The sequence below is a fragment of the Schistocerca serialis genome, chromosome 5, assembly GCF_023864345.2.
Source record: "Schistocerca serialis cubense isolate TAMUIC-IGC-003099 chromosome 5, iqSchSeri2.2, whole genome shotgun sequence".
NCBI lineage: Eukaryota > Metazoa > Arthropoda > Insecta > Orthoptera > Acrididae > Schistocerca > Schistocerca serialis.
In genome coordinates this window covers 570,599,006-570,619,473 of record NC_064642.1, presented here as the reverse complement: position 1 = coordinate 570,619,473, position 20,468 = coordinate 570,599,006, and the positions used below count along the sequence as shown (strand labels likewise).

The following is a 20,468-nucleotide window of genomic DNA, read 5'->3' as shown; positions in this document are numbered from 1 at the left end:
TTTTCCTGGTTACGAAATGGCATAGACAGTGCCTTCCAGGCACAAAAATTACTTTGAACTACACTGCTACACACCTTCCCTGTCAGGGTGGAAGTGCACCATGCTTTAAACTCATTGTGTGGGGTCGTTTATACAAGATCACTTGACGGATTATCAAATGAGGACATTCAAAATTACCTGTCTGGTCAGGGAGTAACGGCTGTGCATTTAGTAATGAAAAGGGTTGAAAATGAACTGGTACCGATCCGCACTTTCTTCTTGACGTTTGACAGAGTTCAACTTCCATTGAACATTAAAGTGGGATATGAGATAATTTCAGTTCACATCGCCAACCCAACGTGTTGCTGTCAGTGTCAGAGGTTTAACCATACCAGCCCATGTTCCAATACGACCAAATGTGTTACTTGTGGCAGGGACACCCATGAGGGTGATTTTCCACCCCCATCCCCTCGTTGAATCAACTGTATGGGTGACCACGCTGGTTCCTCTAGAGATTGCCCTATTTTTAAGGATGAATGAATTATTCAGGAAGTCCGAGTGAAGGAAAAGGTGTCTACCTTTGCTGCTTGTAAGTTATTCACCAATAGATAGCTCACTGTGTTCCCCATATGTAAATATTGCACTGTCCTCCTCTCTCCTCGACCTACTAAGGAGGTAGCCACACAGACTTGCGATCTCACCTTTAGTTCCATGGTTGTCAGATCAGCCAGCCCAAAGATCGCCTATTCACCCTCCCATTATCACCCGCTCACTCTAAGGCTCAACCTCCATCAGCTCCTGCTAAATCACAGGCCCCAAAATCAGATGCCCGGACTTCTAAGAAAAACGTCTACTCGTGAAGATTTTTTACGTACCCAGACCTCACAACCATAAGCTCCTCCATCTCAGTGTCCTGCTTCCAAGAAGGCTCATAAGAAAAACGGTTCCTCTTCTTCTCCGCCATGGCATGTCTCTTCTACAGCGCCACCCAATGGTAGCCATCCTTGGCCATCTTCCGTGTCGCTGAAACGCACCGCTGGCAGCTGGTCAACCAGCTGACCACTGGCAGCAGGAGCTGCCCCCAAAAAACCTATGGATCAAGATCTTCTGCCTCTGGCTAAATGCCATTCCACACCGTCGGCCACTGGCTCTCAGCGGTCGCTGAGTTGACGGCAACTTTGGTGAGATTTTCCCTTTGTTTTGTCCACCCTATGTCAGTTATCCATTGGACTATCTGCGGAATTTGCTCCAATCGTGATGATCCTCTTACCATTCTACTCCCTGGTGATCTTCTGTCTTCAGGAAACAAAGCTATGTCCCCATGATTGCTTTGTCTTCCGTCATTTCCAATCAGTCCACTTTGATCTTCCCCCTGTTGCTGGCATTGCGGCACAGGGTGGACTTATGTTTCTTCTCCTTGATACTATCCATTATCACCCAATGTACTTACACAGTTCCTTCCAAGGTGTCGTTATACATCTTTCCCTTTCTGGATTCACCTTCTCTCTTTGTACCTTATACATTCCACCGTCTACACCAATGGCAAGAGTCAATCTCCTTCATCTCCTTGGTCAGCTCCCAACCCCCAATTTGCTGGTTGGGGACTTCACCGCCCACTTTGGGGATTTCCGTGTCCTTGTCCAAGAGGCTCCCTATTGATTGTCCTCTTCCACCAAATGGATCTTGTTTGCATCAACACTGAGTACCCTAGATTTTTGTCTACCTCCACATCAACCTACTCTCATTTGGACCTTTCGGTAGTACTGTTCGGCTAGCTCGGTGCTTTGAATGGTTCACTCTTGGTGATACATACAAAGGTGACCATTTTCCATGTGTCCCTTGATTACAGCCACAACTGCCATCTATGCGACACTGGAAGTTTTCCCAAGCCGATTGGACACTTTTCTCCTCTCTAGCAACATTTGATGACCGTCAGTTTCTTAGCATTAACGATCAGGTCACTCATGTTACGGAAGTTATTCTTACAGCCGCGGAACTATCAATACCTCATACGGTGGAATGAGGCGTGCCGTGACACAATATGCGAGTGGATATGTGCTCTTCACGTTTTCTGTCATCATCCTATGTTAGCCAACTGTATCTGCTATAAGCAGTTGTGTGAGCAATGCTGTTGCATCATACGTGATAGCAAGAAGGCAAGCTGGGATTTCTTTACCAGCTCCTTTAATAGCTTCACTCCCTCATCAGTTGTTTGGAGTCGAATCTGACAGATATCTGGCACGTCCAGTTTTTCCCCGACCTCTGGGCTAACTGTCGCCCTTGATACCTTACTGGACCCAGTCACAATCTCTAAATCACCGGGTCGACACTTTGCTGAGATTTTGAGCTTTTCCAATTACCTACCAACCTTTCTCCCGAAGAAATGGGTAGCGGAAGAGCGACATCTTGCTTTTTCCTCTCCAAAATCGCAAAAGCTATAATATCGTTTTTTCTGTGTGGGAACTCAGACATGCACTCTCCTCCTCTTGCCCTTCCGTTCTGGGACCAGATGGTATTCACATCCAAATGTTGCTGCATCTATTGTGCCCTAGTCTGTGCTACCTCCTTTGCCTTTATAATTTACTTTGGGTCGACAATACCTTTCCCAGAAGATGGCGGAAAGCCATCGTCATTCCTGTTCCAAAACCTGGAAAGGACAAGCATCTCCCCTCCAGCTAGCAGCCAATCTCTCTCATGAGTAGTGTTTGTAAGGTTTTGGAACATATGGTAAATTGTCATTTAGGCTGGTGGCTGGAGTTCTGAAACCTTTTAACAACTGCCCAATGTGGGTCCTGAAAACATCATTTCACTGTTGACCATCTTGCTGCTCTCTCCACTTGTATTTTTTGATTTGGCGAAGGCATACGATACCTATTGGAGGACAGGCATCTTCCGTACACTGTTCTCTTGGGGCTGTCGAGGTTGGCTACCCCTTTTCATCTGTGAATTTATGATAGAGTGCAGGTGAACACTCCTCTATCTCATACTTTCTCCCAAGAAAAGGGGGTGCCCCAGGGCTCTGTGCTAAGTGTTGTACTATTTGCCATTGCCATAAATCCATTTATGGATTTCTACTTCCCCATGTCTCAGGCCCTCTCTTTGTTGACGATTTTGCAACCTATTACCGCTCTCAATGCAACAGCCTTCTGGAACAACGTCTTCAAAGATGTCTTGATAACCTCCACTCACGGAGCATCGAAACCGGCTTCATATTTTCTCCTAGTAAGACTGTTTGTGTAAATTTTTGGGTCATGCGGAGTTTTAGCTGCCTTCCCTACATCTAGGCCCTGTTGACCTTCTGTTCGTGGACATCGCCAAATTCTCGGGACTTATGTTTGACAGAAAACTGCTGGTCTTTTCACGTTTCATATCCTTCGGCTCGCTGTCTACGAACCCTCAACACTCTCCATGTTCTGAGTGGCACCTCCTGGGGAGCGGACCAAATGGTCCTCCTCCACCTATGTTGCCACTTAGTGTGCTCGTAATTGGACTATGGAATTATAGTTTACTCCTCTGCACGGCTGTCTATTCTTCAACATCTAGATTCTGTCCACCACCGTGGATTGCGTTTAGTGTCTGGAGCTTTTTACACTAGTCCCTTGGAGAGCCTTAACGCTGAGACTGCTGAACCTCTGCTGTCCAATCGGTGAGCTGTCCTGAGTCATTACGCTAGTTGTCTGTCTTCCATGCTTGCTCATCTGACCCAAGCCCTTTTTTTTTTACGCCTCCTTGGATTTATGGTATGCAGGCAGCCCTTCCTCTCTATTATCACCAGGAGTCCGTTTCTGTCAATTGCTACATTCACTTTCCTTTTACTTTCCTAAAACTTTCTTGACAAATGGGTGTACAAAGCCACCTTGGCTTCACCCCCGGACCTGCCTTCTCCATGATCTTTGTCAGCTTCCCAAGGATAGTACACCCCCCCCCCCCCCATAGTTGTTTATCGTCGGGCTTTTGCTGCTCTATGCGCACAAATGGAGGATGCCACATTTATTTACAATGACAGCTCCAAGACCACCTTTGGTGTTGAGAGTGTCTATATTATTGATGACACCCCTATTGGATTTTGTCTTCCTGACCAGTGTTTGGTTTTTACTACGGAGCATTCCGCTGTTCTCCAGGCTATCCAATACATCCATCACCATCAGCGGATACAGTATATTATATGCTTGGATTAACTCAGCTCTCTTCTCAACCTCCAAGCTCTTTATCCCATCCACCCTCTGGTCCACCAGATTCAGGACTGCCTCCACATGCTCCACTTGGGGAGGGGGTGGTCATCTCTGTGGCATTCCTCTGGGTCCCAGGGCATGTTGGTATACGCATAAACGAGGCAGCCGATATAGCAGCAAAGGCTGCCATCTCTCTTCCTCAGCATGGTTCCCTGTGCCAATCTACAGAGTGTTTTATGTCATCATGTTGCTCTTTTATGGCACACACATTGGTCTGCACATCAGGATAATAAATTGCAAGACATAAAACCTCTTTCCTGTGCTTGGACCTCTTCCTCCCGGCCTCGTCGTCGGGAGGAGGTAATTGTAACTAGACTCCGGATTGGGCACTGTCTTTTTAGCCTTCGACATCTTTTAAGTCACGATCCTCCCCCACTTTGTCCTCACTGCTCTCAACTGTGGACGGTGAGACACCTTTTACCTCACTGCCTCTATTTTAATCTGCTGCGTGCCATTTACAGCTGTCGCCTGATACATCTTCCCTTCTAGCAGATGATGTGCACTCAGCTGATTGCGTCCTTGCATTCATAAATGTTAATGAGATGACATCAGTCATTTGAAGCTCTTTTCAGGAAAACCAACCCCCCTTCAATAGCACTTTTCTAAGATTTCCTTCCATTTTTAGTTTTCCTCCTCCTTGAGTTTAGCTCCCATTGCTGCTGATTTAAATTCCTGTTATTACCCTTCACTAAGCCACAGAATGGGGCTTACGACCGTAGCTGTTTTGCACCCTAAAACCATAATAAATTAAAAAAAATTCTACTGTACAGTTCCACATGTAGCATCTTTCTGTATCACTTTATATTATTATTATTTTTTTTTTAAGAAACCATTTTTATTTCTACTGCAAAATTTAACAAAATTGAGTCATCAGGTTATCATGGCCGACCATCAATATATACTTCACAAGCCACCATCTCATCTCATCTTCATGGTCCTTACACAAAATGTATGTTGATGGCAGTAGAATCATCCTTCAGTTGGCCTCAAATGATTTTTCTCTAAGTTTCTGCAGTAGTGCCTCAGGTAAAGACTGTTGGCTTCTCTCCAAGGATTTCTATTTGAGTTCACAAAGTATCCTCTTAATACGTGCATGCTGATTGAATCTACCAGTAACAAATCTAGTGGCATGCCTCTGAATTTCTTCAATGTCTTCCTTTAAACTGATCTGGTGGGGATCCCAGACACTCGAGGAGTGCTCAAGAATGGCTCCCACTAGCATTCTATACACCATTTCCTTTATAAATGAGCTACACTTTCCCAAAATTCTTCTAATAAAACGAAGTTGAGCATTCGTCTTCCCAGCTACCAACCTAATGTGCTTATTCCATTTCATATTGCTTTGCAACATTATGCCTAGCACACTACTAGTGCTGGATTTGAATGTTAAATGCTTATTTTTCTTACACATTCTTTTTAACTTACGTTTTTCTACATTTAGAGTGAGCTGCCATTTGTCATGCAGACTAGAAAGTCTGTCTAAATCATCTTGTGTCCTCTTACAGTCACTCTATCATGACACCTTCTTGTACACTACACTGCAAGGGTGCCTGTATGATAGTTTGTATGGGGGTGTGGAGTATTTTGGAAGATGAATGGCGACTTGTAAGTAACCATAAAAAACTCCCAACTCTGGCACTGTTTGAAAACTTTGTTCTCATACTAAAATAATAGGCCATGGTAATCATGATCTATAAAAAAGATAACATGTTGTTAAAAGGGAAACACCTGACTATACTAGATTTTTCCATTTCTGTGAGAGCTAGCGTGCCCCCCCCCCTCCCCTCCCTACTCCCCACCCACCTGTCGCTGGTCATGAGTGTCCTAGTCCCAGTGTCATTAGCAAACAGCCATAAATTTTGTTGCTAACCCTGTCTGTCAGACCATTTACGTATATAGATAATAATAGTGGTTCTATCACACTTCACTGGGACACTCCAAACAATACCCTTGTCCATGATGAAAACTTACTGTTGAGGACAACAGACTGGTTTCTATTTCTTAAAAAGTCTTTGAGACCCTCACATATCAGGGAACCTAATCTGTATGCCTGGACTTTTGTCAACAGTCTGCTGTTGGACACTGTGTCAAAAGATATCTGGGAATGTGGAATCTGCCTGTTGTCATCCATCCATGGTTTATAGGATGTCATGTGGGAAAAGAACAAGCAGAGTTTCACATGAGTGATGCTTTCTAAATCCGTGCTGATTTGTACACAGAAACTTTTCTGTATCAAGGAAGTATATTATATTAGGACTCAGAATCTGTTCAAGAATTCTGCAGCAAACCGTTGTTAAGAATATTGATTTGTAATTGTGTGGGTCCATTCTTTTACTTTTCTTATATGTAGGAGTCACCTGTGTTTTTTCCAGTCGCTTAGGACTTTGTGCTGTGCTGGGCAAGAGACCATCAGTAAATGCAAGATAAATAAGGGGTCAATATGCAGAGTACTCTCTGTAAAACCAAATTGGGATTCCATCTGGACATGGTGACTTATTTGTTTTCAACTTTTTCTCTTGCTTCCCTATACCAGGGATGTCTATTTCTATGTCCTCCATCCAGGAGTCTGTGCAACAGTCAAATGATGGTGTATTTGTACAATTCTTTTGCCCAAATGATTTCTTAAATGTGAAATCTAAAACTTCGGCTTTCCTTTTGCTGTCTTCTATTGCCACCCCAGACTTCAAGAGACTTACTGATTTTACATATGACCAGAATTTTCTCAGATTCTCAGCAAAGTCATTCACTAAGGTATTACAGTGGATCTTGTATGTTTTGTGCATTGATTTCTTACGGAGGCATGAATTTCTATTAACTTCTGCCTGTCGACATTTGTGTGTTTTTTAACTGAGAGTGCAATAATCCCTGTATTCTTAACATTATCCGAATTTTATTATTAAACCACAGTGGGTCTTTTCTATCCTTAATCCATGTGCTTGGCACATGAGTGTGATTTACAATCAGTTTAAAATTTGGACTTAATTTCTCTATGCCCATCATGTTGTTGTTGTTGTGGTCTTCAGTCCTGAGACTGGTTTGATGCAGCTCTCCATGCTACTCTATCCTGTGCAATGTTCTTCATCTCCCAGTACCTACTGCAACCTACATCCTTCTGAATCTGCTTAGTGTGTTCATCTCTTGTCCTCCCTCTACGATTTTTACCCTCCACGCTGCCCTCCAATACTAAATTGGTGATCCCTTGATGCCTCAGAACATGTCCTACCAACCGATCCCTTCTTCTGGTCAAGTTGTGCCACAAACTTCTCTTCTCCCCAATCCTATTCAACACCTCCTCATTAGTTATGTGATCTACCCATCTAATCTTCAGCATTCTTCTGTAGCACCACATTTCGAAAGCTTCTGTTCTCTTCTTGTCCAAACTATTTATCGTCCATGTTTCACTTCCATACATGGCTACACTCCATACAAATACTTTCAGAAATGACTTCCTGACACTTAAATCAATACTGGATGTTAACAAATTTCTCTTCTTCAGAAACGCTTTCCTTGCCATTGCCAGCCTACATTTTATATCCTCTCTACTTCGACCATCATCAGTTATTTTGCTCCCCAAATAGCAAAACTCCTTTACTACTTTAAGTGTCTCATTTCGTAATCTAATTCCCTCAGCATCACCCGATTTAATTCTACTACATTCCATTATCCTCGTTTTGCTTTTGTTGATGTTAATCTTATATACTCCTCTCAAGACACTGTCCATTCCATTCAACTGCTCTTTCAAGTCCTTTGCTGTCTCTGACGGAATTACAATGTCATCGGCGAACCTCAAAGTTTTTATTTATTCTCCATGGATTTTAATACCTACTCCGAATTTTTCTTTTGTTTCCTTTAATGCTTGCTCAATATACAGATTGAATAACATCGGGGAGAGGCTACAACCCTGTCTTACTCCCTTCCCAACCACTGCTTCCCTTTCACGCCCCTTGACTCTTATAACTGCTATCTGGTTTCTGTACAAATTGTAAATAGCGTATGGTTCACTGGCCTGGTGCAAGTCTTTCACTTGGGTGATAATGTCCATTTATTGTCTTAAGTTGCATAGTAGCAACTGCTTATCTGCTCTTACATCTGGTAGTGTGATCATATGTACCAAGTATGCTGCAGGTGTTTTGAGTGTCAATGATACAGCCACACACTGCTTGCATGCAGTGGGCAAGTACATGTGGCAGATGTTGTAAGGCAGTTCACAAAGTGGGAGTCATATACCAATTGCTTTGGCAATCAGGCAGCATGAAACCAAATGTGCAAAATGTTTCAGAAAGAAAAATTGGGATGTTTACTCAGACACTGACCAGCAGCGTAAGCACAGATATGTGCTGCTGCATTCATGCCGATTTCCAGAATACACTGGAGGACTCTGCTCCTTCATATTCAACTGTTGCCAAATGGACAAATAAATTTAAATTTGGTCAGGAGAGCTTAGATGATGATCCACACAGTGGTCGGCCAAGATGTGTCACTACTCCAGAAATCATTGCAAAAGTGCACAAAATGGTCATGGAGGATCGCCAATTGATAGTGCGTGAAATTGCTCACACTTGCCAGATGTCATCTGAAAGAGTATGTCACATTTTGACTGAAGAATTAGAAATGAAAAAAAATTATCTGCAAGATGGGTACCACGACCCTTGACACTGGACCAAAAACGCATTATAATGGACATATCAGAACAATGTTTGGCCTGTTTTAGGAGAAACGAACAAGATTTTTTGTGCCGGTTTGTGACCACAGGTGAAACTTGGGTGCCCTATTATACCCCAGAGACAAAACAATAGTCAAAGCAATGGAAACATGCTGATTCTCCACCACCAAAGAAAGCAAAGACAATTCCTTCAGCGGGGAAGGTCATGGCATCAGTGTTCTGGGATGTGAAGGAGATTCTGTTTGTAGATTGTCTCCCTACTTGGCAAACAATTACTGGAGAATACTATGCTAACCTCCTGGACAAATTGCAACAAAAGATACGCGAAAAAAGGCCAGGTTTAGCAAGGAAGAAAGTCATCTTTCATTAAGACAATGTGCACCTGCACTGTGCACTCGCCGTGGCAAAATTACTCAAACTAAGGTATGAATTGTTGCCGCACCCACCATATTCACTTGATATGGCTTTGTCGGACTTCCATCTCTTCCCAAAATTGAAAATTTTTCTCAGTGGACGAAGATTCACTTCAAACAAAGAATTGATAGCCAGCGTTAACAACTGTTTTGCAGACCTGGAGGAAATTCATTTCCGAGATGGGATCAAGGCACTGGAACATCATTGGACCAAGTGCCTTAATCTACAAGGACACTACAATGAAAAATAAAAAAAGTTTCAGTGATGTAAGTACTTCTTTTGTATTCTGTTCTGAGAACTTTTCAAACCACCCTTGTATCTATCATGCAAACTGGATGAAATGTGATGAACTAAAGTCCCCTGCTGTTGTGAGAAGGATGCCATTGCCATCTTGTGCTGGACTCCTTGGAGTCGCTGTACTTCTCATGACGTGACACTGCAGTTGGGCAACTTTGTGTGGCAGAGGGTGCTTCTTAGCTGTGTTTTATGGTACAGCATGTTGCTACCAATGTTATGTCGCAATGGGTCTTGTGTGGCAGAAGATGCTTCATAGTAATGTTGCATGACAGAGAGTTCTGTGTATTAGTGTTTCATTTCAATGGGTGCTGTGTACATATGTTAAGTGGCAGAGGGTGCTCTGTACATTAGTTGTGTGGCAGGGGGTGCTCTGTACATATGTTGCATGAGAGGGTGCTCTGTACAAATGTTTTGTGGCAGAGGGTACATCTTACCTCTGCTGCATGGCAGAGGGTGCTTTGTAGTAATGTTACATTGAGAAAAGCTCACACAGAGGATTTAGCTCATGCCAAACTGATGATGGAGTTGGGTGACTGGCAAGTGGCTCTAGCTCGTGCCGAACTCCGCTTCACTTGGGTGGACTGTGCCATATTGGTGCTGCAGTTGGCCAGCTGGTAAGTGATCATAGCTCACAGCTGTCATCATCGCCACAAGTTGTCACTCCAAACGTCACTTAAATATGCAACAAATAACATTTGTGTCCTGAGAACTTTAAGGCCTGTGCTGCTTGAATCATTAAGGTACTGGAAAGTGTTGTTCTCTGATTGCTGTGCCAGATAAGTTGTCAGCTGGTAGATAATTAGTGCTACCCATGCAAAGCTGGGGTGGGTCGCTAGTCGTGTAACATTTAATGAAATAAAATGTGCTGTTAGTATGATCAACAGAGTTCATGTAACTGTGGTAAAATTCATGAGATCAATATATTCGAATGTCAAAGTCCACTAGAATAGTGATGACTGCACAGGCCAATACAAAATAAAATTACTTTTCTAAACCTAAGTCTACAAATGAACAACATTATTATCATTACTGACTGGTCATTCTCTGTAGCTAGACATGGACAAAATGAGTGTAATGGCAAAGAAGGGATAGTTAAAAGATAAACATGAAAGGAAAATTAACAAAGACCCTTAGGAGATCACATATTATTTACAACAGATTTGTTTCAGATTTGTAATATTCAAATCATCAAAGTTAAGTTTTATTTCCTTTCTGTTAATCATACACATTCTGACCTTGTAGAATGTTAAAGGCTTACTGGACACAGAAGTTGCTTTTTATTTGTTTGGCAAACTTGGATACAAGAAGGATCAACATACAATTTATGCAGCCTTCAGGACCTCCAAGGTCACTTCATTGGCTCAAATGGGAGGGTGTTTGCTTGTTCCAATTCCACCTGCACTTGCTGTTGCTGAACCTCACGAAACATTAACTGGAAGAACTTAGTAATTTTCAGATGAGTGTATGTACTCAAGTCAGAAAAAAGTAAAACTATAATAATTTATGTTTATTGTTTGTAGCATTGATTAAAGAAATGGAATTAGATTACGCGTCTTTCAGTACTGTGGGTTGAGACTGTTTCTTGTGTAAATGTAATAAAATTCCACTTCTGTCGAATGTATATTGTTCAGGACCTTTGAAATGTCAAGGGGTTTTTTTAAATCAAAAATTAAAATCAGTTATCTGTTAGAGAGAGAGAGAGAGAGAGAGAGAGAGAGAGAGAGAGAGAGAGAGGAGGGGGGGGGGGACCAAAAACCCTGTCAATTTTATTTTCCAAGTGGCAGCCCGTGCTTTACTCACCCAGACACCTGTAAATTTTAAAGCACTGCTTCCGGGATGGGGATGTGCTGACTCCAGATCGAAGGATGAGGGTCAGTGTGCCGCCCAGCCTGGATGTGATTTTTAGGCTGTCTCCCACGTTGAAATAGGTGAATAGTGGAGTGGTAACAAATCCCGTCTCAGTTACAGGATTCGGAAACATTTAGCAGACATTCACACACTTTCACAGGAATTAAGCTACACACAAACAGTTGGGACACACATATTTTGTCCTGACGGGTAACGGGTTGGCAACAGAGGGGACATCTGGCCACCCCTTAAATTAACCATGTCAAATCTGTTAATAATCGTGCTGACTCTGCACAGATGTGGTACAAAGGCACAAGAAAAAGAAGAAAGTAACCCATGCTTTGAGAATTATTTTGGACAAAATTATTGTGGATTATCACTTTCCCTTTGTGGTGAATTCTGTGTACTGTCGATTTTTTTTTTTTTTTTTTTTTTTTTAATATAAAATACAAAAATGTAAGTATACATTTTTCTTGCATTGGTAGTATTGCCTAAAGGTATGACGCTTTTTCCAATCTTTAAACTATAGAGTACACAAGTTTCAAATTTCATACAGATTGGGTGATAAATAAGAAAATGTTAATATATTTTCAAAATGTTGGCAAGTGTCATTTTGGATCATCGAAACATTAAAATGATAAAGTTTCCAAACATTGAATAGGCATAAAATGAAAACACACAGAGATAAAATGTTAAAATTTGAAATGGTTACTTATCTCCATAGAAAAAACAAGTAAGTGGACATCTCATCTAAATCTTAGATGGTAGGTGAAAAAAATGCTTTTTTTCTGGTTAAATTGACATGGAATGGCCCTATGTTATGCTTGTGTTCTTTGCCATTTGAGTCATTACCACAGTATTTCCCTTATTGTGATAGCTGTCAGATATACATTGCTTTTGGTGGAAGGGGGCTGTACAGTGGGGATGGGGGGGGGTCTGTTTTATGTACTTTTGCAGTTAACTGTAATGTGAAAGCAGACATTTATTCTTTTTTAGATTAAATGTGAATTGTACGAATCATATTGCCCTGGTCCAACCAATAGAAGTTTCTGGTGTGCAGAATAGATTCAAAGTTTTATGTAACCACATTACAGTGAAGTAATTTAAATTTATGAATTATTGTTTTTTTTTAGTACTACTTTAAATTATAATCAAAATTAGTTTAACAGAAACTTGAGTCATTTTATATTAGTTTAAGAATCTCTGTGTAGATATTCATCTGTAGGGCTGCTGACCAACACAGAGTTAAAAAAGAATTTAATTTCTATCCCTTCCCAAATCTCAATATGTACTATTTTGTAGTAAATTATCATTTTGTCTGACTTTCCAGGTGGGTTCCTGTGTATGCCGACAAAGAGAAGCAACTGGCAGTTATGTCAATAGGATTCCTTTTAAAAAATGACAATGATAGCATTGTATGGAGAGGACCAAAGAAAACAGGTGAGATATGCAGGCACACTGATGCTGTTACTTGTCTGTTGATTTCAGTGACTCACTGCATCCAGCACTTTCTCAACTTAGTAATACATCTCACACAATATTCTCCTTTCACTGCGAAAGGAGCAGAGAAATAATGTCAAACTGAAACCTTTTGTGTCAGGGTAAGGTTTGCTAGAGCTTAGTTTGCAAAAGGCATAAATCTTGGTTAGAAAGCCAGTTCAACACACAGTTTTAATCATTTCGCATTGATTACTCCAGTGCATGACATACAGTTTTGCTTTTTTAGTAAGTACAAAAGTGACAATTTTAAATTGTAAGGCTGTCAGTTAGGTAATATTATGTGACATATTATAAGGTTCATTCAAATAAACCTGGTCAGTGCATCTGCCGTTGCTTTAAATGTAACATGTTCTAATGTTTCTCGGGCGACAAGGGTAATCAGCTATGTTGATCTCCCACAAGCTTCTTTTCCAAAGACTATAGCTGGTTAAGGGAATTTATTAAAATACTTCTCTATTCTTGAAATAATTTTGGTACTCGTATAATACTTTTCAGTTCAATCACTATATATTTTCAACTTTCACAGATGATAACTTCTGCAAGCTAACTTATTCCTTAAATGTTAGACTCATTTACTCATATTGAAATAGCATACATGTGTCTTGCTTTGTTCATAGCCAAAACATGAAGCACTTCAAAAGTCTCTAGTCTCAAGCAAGTCCAATACATGAATGTGTGTAGCACTCTATATTCAACTGTTCAGTAGTCGTTTTTACAATCATCACAGACACTAACACATCAAAGAATACGACATAATTATTCATTGAGTTCTCCTCACATCTTCTGTGGCGCTGGCGGCAAACACTTGTCGTCATCAGTGACTCGCCCCTCTTACAACCTTCACATAGAAACATGTGGATCGGTAGAAACGTTCTCACTCTCCCACACTTGTACCTAAAATATTGGGTGTTCGAGTCGGTTGAAGGCTGAGTGTTTCTAGAATTTACACTGAAATTCTTGAGACACTACAGTGGCGCCACGTAACTGTGGCTGTGGTGGCGCCATCTATTGGTGGAGAGACTGATGCATGTAAACTTTTGATGTTGCGTAGTGCCAGTGTGGTTTCACACCAAAGAGAAAGTGGTCGGTGGTCACACAAATTATTGTCCACTACCGAACATGCAGGTGAGTAAGCAGGAACAACAAACAGCGATTCAGTTTTTGGCAGCGGACGGAGTTGGAGGCCGTGAAATATATTGATGGATTAAGGCCATGTATAGTGAGTACAGTCTGAGTCGTTCAAGTGTTGTGGAATGGCGCAAATGATTCCTTGAGGGGCGCAAGTCACTGGAAGACGATGCTCATCCTGGACAGGCTCATCGTGTCATCACACTGGAAATGGTTGCGGAAGTGAATGCTTTAGTCTTGGACAACTGCAGAATCACCATGGATGAGATCCGTTGGTTATTGGGTATTAGCGTGGGCCCTGCCCACACCATAATGCATCAACACTTGAACTTTCGAAAAATCCGTGCGCAATGGGTTCCCCACCAACTGTCTGTCGAACAGTGCTATACTCAAATGGCGCTGTCTTTCAGTCATCTGCAACGTTATCATGAGAAGGAATGTAGCTTTCTGTTGCTTATTGTCACAGGTGATGAAACATGGTGTCACCATTTTGAACCAGAAAGCAAGCATCAGAGCAAGCAGTGGAAATATGCGACTTCACCACCTCCAAAGAAATCATAGAATGTGCACACCAGTTCTGGTAAAGTCATGATGTCCTCCTTTTTTGACTACAAGGGACCAGCGCTTGTCAATTTCCCGGAACGGGAACTACCACCAATGGCCAGCGTTATCAAGCCGCTTTACAGAACCTTAGACAAGCCATCAAATCGAAACACCGAGGCATGTTGTCCAATGGCATTATCCTCCTGCGTGATAATGCCTGCCCACACAAGCCCAATGCGGTGGAGACGACATTGCTGCAGTTTTGGTGGAAAACACTGGAACATCCACCATATAGTGCCGACCTTTCACTGTGTGACTCTCATGTGTTTGGACCTCTAAAACAAGCTATTCGCAGACATCGATTCACAATGGATGACAAAATGTGTGACTGGGTCCAGGCCTGGATCTGACAGCAGCCTACTAGCTTCTTCAGGGATTGAATCGACTGGCTAGTGTGGCAGTGGGATAAATGTGCCAACAGTTTTGGCAACTATTTTTGAATATGTGTACTGTGTCAATAAAATCATTACCATTACCTTACGCTATTGATCAGGTTGCATTTGACCTTATATTAAGGAAATGGGAGAGTAAAATTTCCTAAGAGCGAGCAGATGTTGTTATTCAATCATGTGGAAGTATCAACAAGTGCCAGCTGGGAACTGTAAACACTTCAGCTCCAACATTCTGTTGGGAATACAGCAAACTCGTCACTCTTGAGTGAAACTGCGAGCGAGCTCAGCAGAAAATCATTAGAAGAGTGTGGACCAAACTGCCCTCATAAAATCGTGTAAGATACATTAGGTGGTACACAACACCACCTAGCTGGGGTTTGACTAAATAGTAAATACACTGTAAATAATTCAGTAAGTGAACATAGCGGAACTGAAGACCTCTGATGACTCAAGAAGAGCAGAACTGATTCAGTCATTATGAATGATGTAGAGTAGAGCCTCTCCTCATAAAGTACTCCACACCCACTAGCCTAGAGCACTCGATCAGTAGGATGAATGGTGTTCATGTCATTCACACTTGATTCTCTGGTTGTGGTATGGTGACATGTTGTGTGTTAGACTGTTCTAGTGTTGGTCTTTGTGTGAGACTGCTCTAGTGTTGGTCTTACACTTGCTGCCTTATGAGGAAAATGAAGTCCAGCATCCAGTACTGGTATCAGCACACCAGCTAACATGTTTGGTTAGTCCAGGGGTCTACAATCATGGCTCTGGTCTAGGGAGGAAGCTACTCTCAAACTCCAGGATCACATGCATGGGACAGCCTACCATACCATGAACTGTTTCCCTTGTTGCTGGCTCACTCCTTGTAGTTGAATCTAAGTCTGAACCCTTCATGAGATCTGTCACCTGATCTAATGTCAGATGTATTTACTTTTACCCTTTTTTTTTTAAATAATAATCTGGTAACCATAGTTGATTCTCTTGAAGTAGAGGTGCCTCTGAAATCCCATGTATAGTTGAGGAAAGGCTTGACTTCATGTTCTGCCGCTGTTATTGGCACAAAAGAAGATAACATACTCATATCATGGAAAAGCACATCCACTACTTTCCTTTTACAAACACACATTTTCTTGAATGTGTGTGTACAGATCTTTAGAGTTACTTGTGAATTAGAGTAGAACACAACTTTTCTTACTAGATATGCCTTTAGGGCTCAACATGATCTGCCAGATGGCCTAAACCTTCGCTAATCTCTTTTCCACTGCCTCATCTTACCCTTTCCCTTCTCTTCTGTCCACATCACTTCTTCCTTGTCCATATCATGTATGGCCTTGTCCCCTTACCACACCACTGTTCCTCCTTCCACCCCCATTAGTCCAGTCAAATGATGCTCAAAAAAGCCAAATAGCGGAAAGTTTTGTAGGAGTTTTTTTTGAAAAGCCTTCGAGGGTGTTGAACACAATTTTTTGAAGCCCCACCAAAATTTCAGCCTGAAACAAGTTACAAATGGAAAAAAAAAAAAAAAAGGAAATGAACTTCTTTGATTTTTCGCTTGTAACTCTGAAATGACGCAATTTTCAGCAAAGTTGACTATTCATGAAAATAAAGACAATTAAAATTCCTACAAAATACGGCTGAGTGACTATTTTTTTGTCAGACCAGCCATAGTACATGAATTGTTTGTTAGTGCAATTTCTAAGCTCAGGACGTACCCCTGATGCCCTTAAAGTAGTTTGTTGCACATCCATTGTCGAATTCCATCCTCTAGTAGTATCATGATGTTATTGGAGTGGTTGATGGTTGACACTTGTCTTGGTGGAAGTGTAAGAAGTTTGTGAGATGCTAATCACCTCCCCCTCCTGACAGGGGGAAGGCTGGTCCTATATGTTGGTCTCCTGTAGTGGCAGATGTTTGAGTTTACCCTCGGATGGATGCTTAGAGCATATCTGCAGTCAGTAGTGGATAAAATGTCGTACATAATGAGTTCAAGTGGGACATGTTCTGTGCGATGTTGTACGGTATGATCGGAGAAAAGTGTCATCACTTACACCAAAAGTGGGCTTGAAGAATGCTCTTGAAACAAGTAAGAAGGGGAAGAATATGATAGCTGCCCTTAGAAGAGCAACATTTTCATTAAGGTTCATGAACCATGTCAAAGAAAATACACTAACGAAAAACTATAACGGGCATTCAAAAAGAAATGAGCCGGAGGCATAATTACAGAAACCAGTACCTGTATGTTAGAAGTATTGACCCTGGCTGTTGAGAGACTTGTCCCACTGTGATACAAGGTGGTGAATGGCTGTCTCATAATATTCCTGGGGCTGCGATGTTAACCAGTTCCTCACGTACAGCTGGACGTTGTAATCCGAGGTGAATCATTTACCCCTCAGAGTCGTTTTAAGGGTACCAAAAATGGCATAATCAGAGGGAGAGAGGTCCAGACTGCATGCAGGGAGCTGAGAAACTCCCATTTGAATTTCTGCGGGAATGCCACAACTGTGTTGGCCGTATGAGACCTTGTATTCTCATGAAGCAGAATGACCCCACTGGTGAGATTGCCGGGTTGTTTTGATTTGATCGCGTGGTGAAGGGTGGTCAAGGTTTGCGAGTAACACTGGGGATTCACTGTTGTCCCGTGCTGCAGGAAGCGAATTAGAAGGGGGCAATCTGGGTCAAAGAAGAATGGCAGCATAACCTTTCCTGCACTCATCTGGATGATAAAGTCCAGCTGTAAGTGCAGAACTGATTATCATTGCAGCCCCGGCAATTTTATGAGACAGCCATTCACTGCCTTGTGTCACAGTGGGACAAGTGTCTCAACAGCCAGGGTCAATACTTCTAATATACAGGACTGGTTTCTGTTGTTGTGCCTCTGGCTCATTTCTTTTTGAACGCCCCTTATAATTGTTTTGGAGGCTAAGAGGGCGGTGGCTGGTTGCAGCGGAAAAGATACTCGATCTGTTCAACCAGATTTTGATTTCAAAATCAACAATTTTTTGTGTGGGTTGGCTATTACACCACAATTTCTGGCTCAACAAAACAAGCTCCCAGCCAATCATTGTAACCTAATGTATTGTATGCATTAGCTGCGGCTGCGATAGGCTGCTCTGAACCTTGCTGAGAGACAAAGCAATGATTTACGATACTCAGTAATATGTTGAAATGCAACAGTCCCTGTTGTTGTTGCAGCAGATGCCCATGATCACATCTAACAGATGAAGGTCTTGCATGGGAATCCAAAGCAAGTTTTTTTTTTTTTTTTTTTTTTTTTGAGGGTGGGTGGGGGGTGGGAGGTCCATATGCCACAGAAATTGATAGTGCTATGCAGCAAATTTTCAACTAACTCAGTCAAAATAATGAGGAGTGTCAGTTTTACATTAAACTGTTAACGGAGCAGATCTGTGGTTACTACCATCAAGATTGAGAAAACTCAACTGTTGAAGTATGGAATTAATAAAGTGACTGGCTCATCTGCGACGATATCAACTGTTGTTTGTTTCAAAAGCACTGAGGAGACAATTCTTACAGATAGGTGTATCAGTCAAAAAGTTTATTTCCACAGGAAGTGTGTGTATGTATTGAAACAGCAGCAGGTATACATGGTGAAGATACCAATCGCACTCTTATCACACAGCAAAATATCCCTCTCCAGACCAGTTCCTTGCAGAGATCGATATCCTCCTCCCTAATACTGTTCAAAATTTCATTAATCAACTAGCGATGCAGGAGAAGCAACAAAACTTCAATAAATGAAAGACCAAAAGTATGGTCACAGCACACAGCACAATGGCAGTTGAGAGATTCAACTCTTTCTTGTCACCATTGGAAATTGGCCTCTCCACATTCGTGTATAAGGTGACTGGCTCTCACAAACTATTTCATGTACTGTCTACTTTAGGACAAAGGATCAGTATGTTGTGAGGTGTTTGCAATGATACCAAAGGAACTGGAATTCGATCCATCCACATCATTTCAAGTTGTCTTCAACAATGTTGACTACAGCACCCAAAAAACCACATGAAGGTAAGCCATATTTCAGATTGTTCTTGTTATAATTTTGCATTTTGAAATCTCGTGACCAAGTTATTGTAACAAACACTGTACACTGGTTTCAACTCTAATTTTTTACCTATCACCTGGTATGAACTGAAATTAGTCACCTTTTATCTTACTTAGCTGTAACGTACCTACATATGTTCTCATTTTGCAGATGAATCAAGTAAAGACAGAGGCATTAGTGCACAAAGCATGAAGAGGATGAAACTTCTTTGAATTTTTTTAATAATTCATTTATTAATGATATAACATTATGATAATTATTAGTATTGTTACCAGCTGCAAACTAAATCATAATGATTGTCATTTGCATAAATTATTTGAACACCTTTTAGTTGTAGGAATGGTGAAAGCTTTCATTTTGCCGTTTGAATGAACATCACAGCATACTGCAAGATGAGGAGTTGGGTTTTAGTGGTGGCACCTGAAATGATGTTCAGACTAATTTTTTTTTTTTTTTTTTTTTTTTTTTTTCCATGTTTGACCCACCTCCAGGCCTAAATTTTGAAAATTGGATTCAGCACCCTTGAAAACACATAGGAAGCTTGTCAGAAAAACTCCTACAAAACTTCCCTGTAGGAATTACCATTTGACTAAATTATGTGGACATTCGTCTCTCTCTCTCTCTCTCTCTTTCTCTCTCTTTCTCACTCACTCTCTTTCTTTCACCCCCCATCCCCCCTTTTCACCTCCCCCCTCTCCCTCCCTCTGTTTTCCTCTTTTCCATCCCTCTCCCTCTTTCTCTCTTCCCTCCCTGTCTCCTTCTTCATCTTCACATTCTTCTTCTCCTCTCCCACCTTTCCTTCCCCCCCTCCTTCTCCCATCTCCCTGTCTCTTATATGCTCTACCCTCTGAATTCCTTCTGCCTTGTTGTGCAGCGACTGGGTCATCTGTCAGAAGACCTACCCTGCACTATCCCATTACCCTCTCCCCCCATCTCGTGCATCCTTCCCTATCCCCTCTCCACTTTCATCTGTCCAGGCACCTGCTATCAGTAATCAACAGTCAATCTTACCATGGCCACGGATGTATGTGTTCGGGCACCAGTGTGGTTGTGTGTGTATGTATGTGTACTTCTGCTACAGAAAGAGCAAGAAGTGGAAAGCTAGTGCAAATATTTTTTTCTGTTGTGTGTTTCTATGCACCACACATCAGTCAGTTGTGAGTGAGTGGCTTTTTTCCCTTTGTTTTACATAAATATGAGAATCAGAAATTGGGAAGAGGAACAAATGCCTTTTTCCTTCTGGCCATGATTAGGACATGCAAAACAGGTCACAAAAGCTAAATGCTATGTAATCACACTTCAGGTACAGAATCTACTCACTAAAAAAAGTAGAACAAATTGTAATAAGG

The 20,468-nt window shown here is 41.7% G+C and overlaps 1 protein-coding gene across 1 annotated transcript in view; it reads left to right on the top strand.

The window, feature by feature from the left end:
- The window catches only part of LOC126480862 (cytosolic Fe-S cluster assembly factor NUBP2 homolog), a 79,266-nt gene that overhangs the window by 21,391 nt on the left and 37,407 nt on the right, over positions 1–20,468 (top strand). The window contains exon 3 of the mRNA XM_050104237.1: positions 12,764–12,873. Within this exon, the coding sequence (XP_049960194.1) occupies positions 12,764–12,873 (110 nt within the window). The remainder of the gene's footprint in view (positions 1–12,763; positions 12,874–20,468) is intronic.